Source organism: Aplysia californica, unplaced genomic scaffold (assembly GCF_000002075.1).
Source record: "Aplysia californica isolate F4 #8 unplaced genomic scaffold, AplCal3.0 scaffold00889, whole genome shotgun sequence".
NCBI classification, from domain to species: Eukaryota; Metazoa; Mollusca; class Gastropoda; order Aplysiida; family Aplysiidae; genus Aplysia; species Aplysia californica.
In genome coordinates this window covers 100715-102934 of record NW_004798159.1, presented here as the reverse complement: position 1 = coordinate 102934, position 2220 = coordinate 100715, and the positions used below count along the sequence as shown (strand labels likewise).

The 2220-nt window shown below is 45.9% G+C and overlaps 1 protein-coding gene across 1 annotated transcript in view; it reads right to left on the bottom strand.

Moving 5' to 3' along the window:
* The window catches only part of LOC101847536 (regulating synaptic membrane exocytosis protein 2), a gene marked incomplete in the record, with an annotated part of 82471 nt that overhangs the window by 9727 nt on the left and 70524 nt on the right, over positions 1-2220 (bottom strand). The window contains 2 exon segments of the mRNA XM_013089186.2: positions 274-381; positions 1642-1735. Of these exon segments, the coding sequence (XP_012944640.1) occupies positions 274-381; positions 1642-1735 (202 nt within the window).

The following is a 2220-nucleotide window of genomic DNA, read 5'->3' as shown; positions in this document are numbered from 1 at the left end:
GCTATAGCTATCGCCACTCTTGTAGGTATGTTGCTGTTATAGTAGTGGTTGTTGCTGTTGTTGTAGTTGTAATTGCTGTAGCTGCTGTTGTTGTAATTGTTGATGCTACTATTGTAGTTGCTGATGCTACTGTTGTTGTAGTTTTTGCTGCTGTTGTGGTAGTGGTTACTGATGCTGCTGTTGTCGTAGTTGTAGTTCCTGTTGCTGCTGTTGTAGCTTCTGCTGTTGTAGTTTTTGTTGCTGTTGTAGTTGCTGCCGCTGTCAATAACCCACCTCGTTATCCAGCGGAGCCTGTGCCAGGTCCAGAAGAACTTCCCCCATGAAGGCGTCAGCGCTGGTCTCGTAGTTCCACACCGTCACCTGGACAGACTTGGTGGCGAGCTGGGGAGGGAGAGACATGTGAGAGGTTGAGGTTTGAGTCCTGACAAAGGAGAGACATGTGAGAGGTTGAGCTTTGAGTTCACACCGTCACATGGACAGACTTGGTGGCGAGCTGAGGACGGACGGAAAGACATGTGAGAGGTTCAGGTTTGAGTCCTGACAAAGGAGAAACATGGGTAAGAAGTTGAGGTTTAAGTTCACACTGTCACCTATACAGACTTGGTGGCCAGCTGAATGTGGAGAGACACGTGAGAGGTTGAGGTTTGAGTCCTGAAGAATTTTTAGTTTTAGTAGAGGTTTCAAAAATAGATGGCGAGAGCTGGTTTTCAGATGCAGTGATGCCCCCACAGCTGCCCCAACCACGGGATAGTAGAAGAAGAAGAGGTTTTACCCGAGTCACAAATGCTCAATTGTGGTAAAGAACAAGCTAAAGGCCAGTAAAGGAAGACATACAGGTGAAGAAATGGAAATGGGTTGGGCACACACTGAGAAGACCCCCGACAAACATTAGCAGACAAGCTTTGACGATGAAAAAGGTAAGAAAGGAAGACCAAAGATGACATGAAGGCGAGCGGTATATTCGAAAATGGAAAAGGTGGGGCATCATGGAAACAGCTAGAAAAGGATGCACAGGACAGGCTTCGCTGGAGAAATGTTGTTGATGGCCTATGCTCCACTGGGAGTTAAAAAGGGAGAGAGAGAGAGAGAGAGAGAGAGAGAGAGAGAGAGAGAGAGAGAGAGAGAGAGAGAGAGAGAAAGGGGGGGGGGGGTTAAGGCGCTTTCAACTGCGTAAGGTTATATTATGAGTGCCAAGGGATGGATGTCAACAGAGAAGTCCTTACAGGGAATAAGGCTTACTCAGCTCAACTCTCTAGCTTCAACAGCACAAAGTCTGCTTCGACTATCAAGGCACCCCGGAAATAGCGGGTCACAAAAGTGTGACGAGCATACAAAAATGCTGTTTTGAGAAAATCGAAGCTAAAGTTTTTGCCCCTTGTTCAGTTTCTTTTTTTTTAAAAGCAGAGTATTCTATATAACCAAACAAATATACTAACCAATGAAACCAAACTTCTCCTATAGATAGGGCAATGCCCACTTTTGGTGTAGGTCAAGATTTCTGGAAACTCCCAAAATCTGGGTTAGCCCTCTTGGCCTTAAAGAGCGACCAATAAAATTATTACTGCACGGCACCGGAACAAGGGACGTCACTATGTAAAATCTCTAGTCTGCAGAGGTTTATCCTGAGTTGCTTCCCATTACCTCTGTCAGGGTAATCCCGGTCATCAGGAAGGTTTGCTCCCACTCGGGTTGGGTGTTGGAGGCCTTGATCTCTGTCTCCATGCTGTCTCTGCCTCTGTGGATCGGAACGGAAAAGTTGTTTTTTGGTAAGTCTTTTAGGGCGCTCGCAACCGCATAAGGTCACATGAGCGCGCGGGACACATCAAACTTTTTCAGTTGGTAGGAAATTTAGAATTTTGCCCGTGTGACGACCGAAGCATACTCTTGTCGATTTTAGACCACCAAAGGATCTTTAATGTGGGCAACTTACAAACCGGCCCTAAGAGATTTTTCACTTTTGTCCGAGAAGACTAGGTGTAGATCTTTCCTACCTGAAGATCTTGAGTGTGGCTGAAAGACAGCAGTAAGGAGTCAAGGAGTAGCAGTAGAAAGGCTGCAGAAAGAGTGGGGGAGTGTTTTAGGAGTGGAGGAAGGGTAAGGAAAATAAAGGGCAAGGGGTGGGGGGTTTTGTAGAAGAAGTAGTTTGTCGTAGTTTTGTTGTTGTTGTTGTTGTTGTTACTCCTCTTCTTTTTCTTCTTCTTCTTCTTCTTCTTCTTCTTC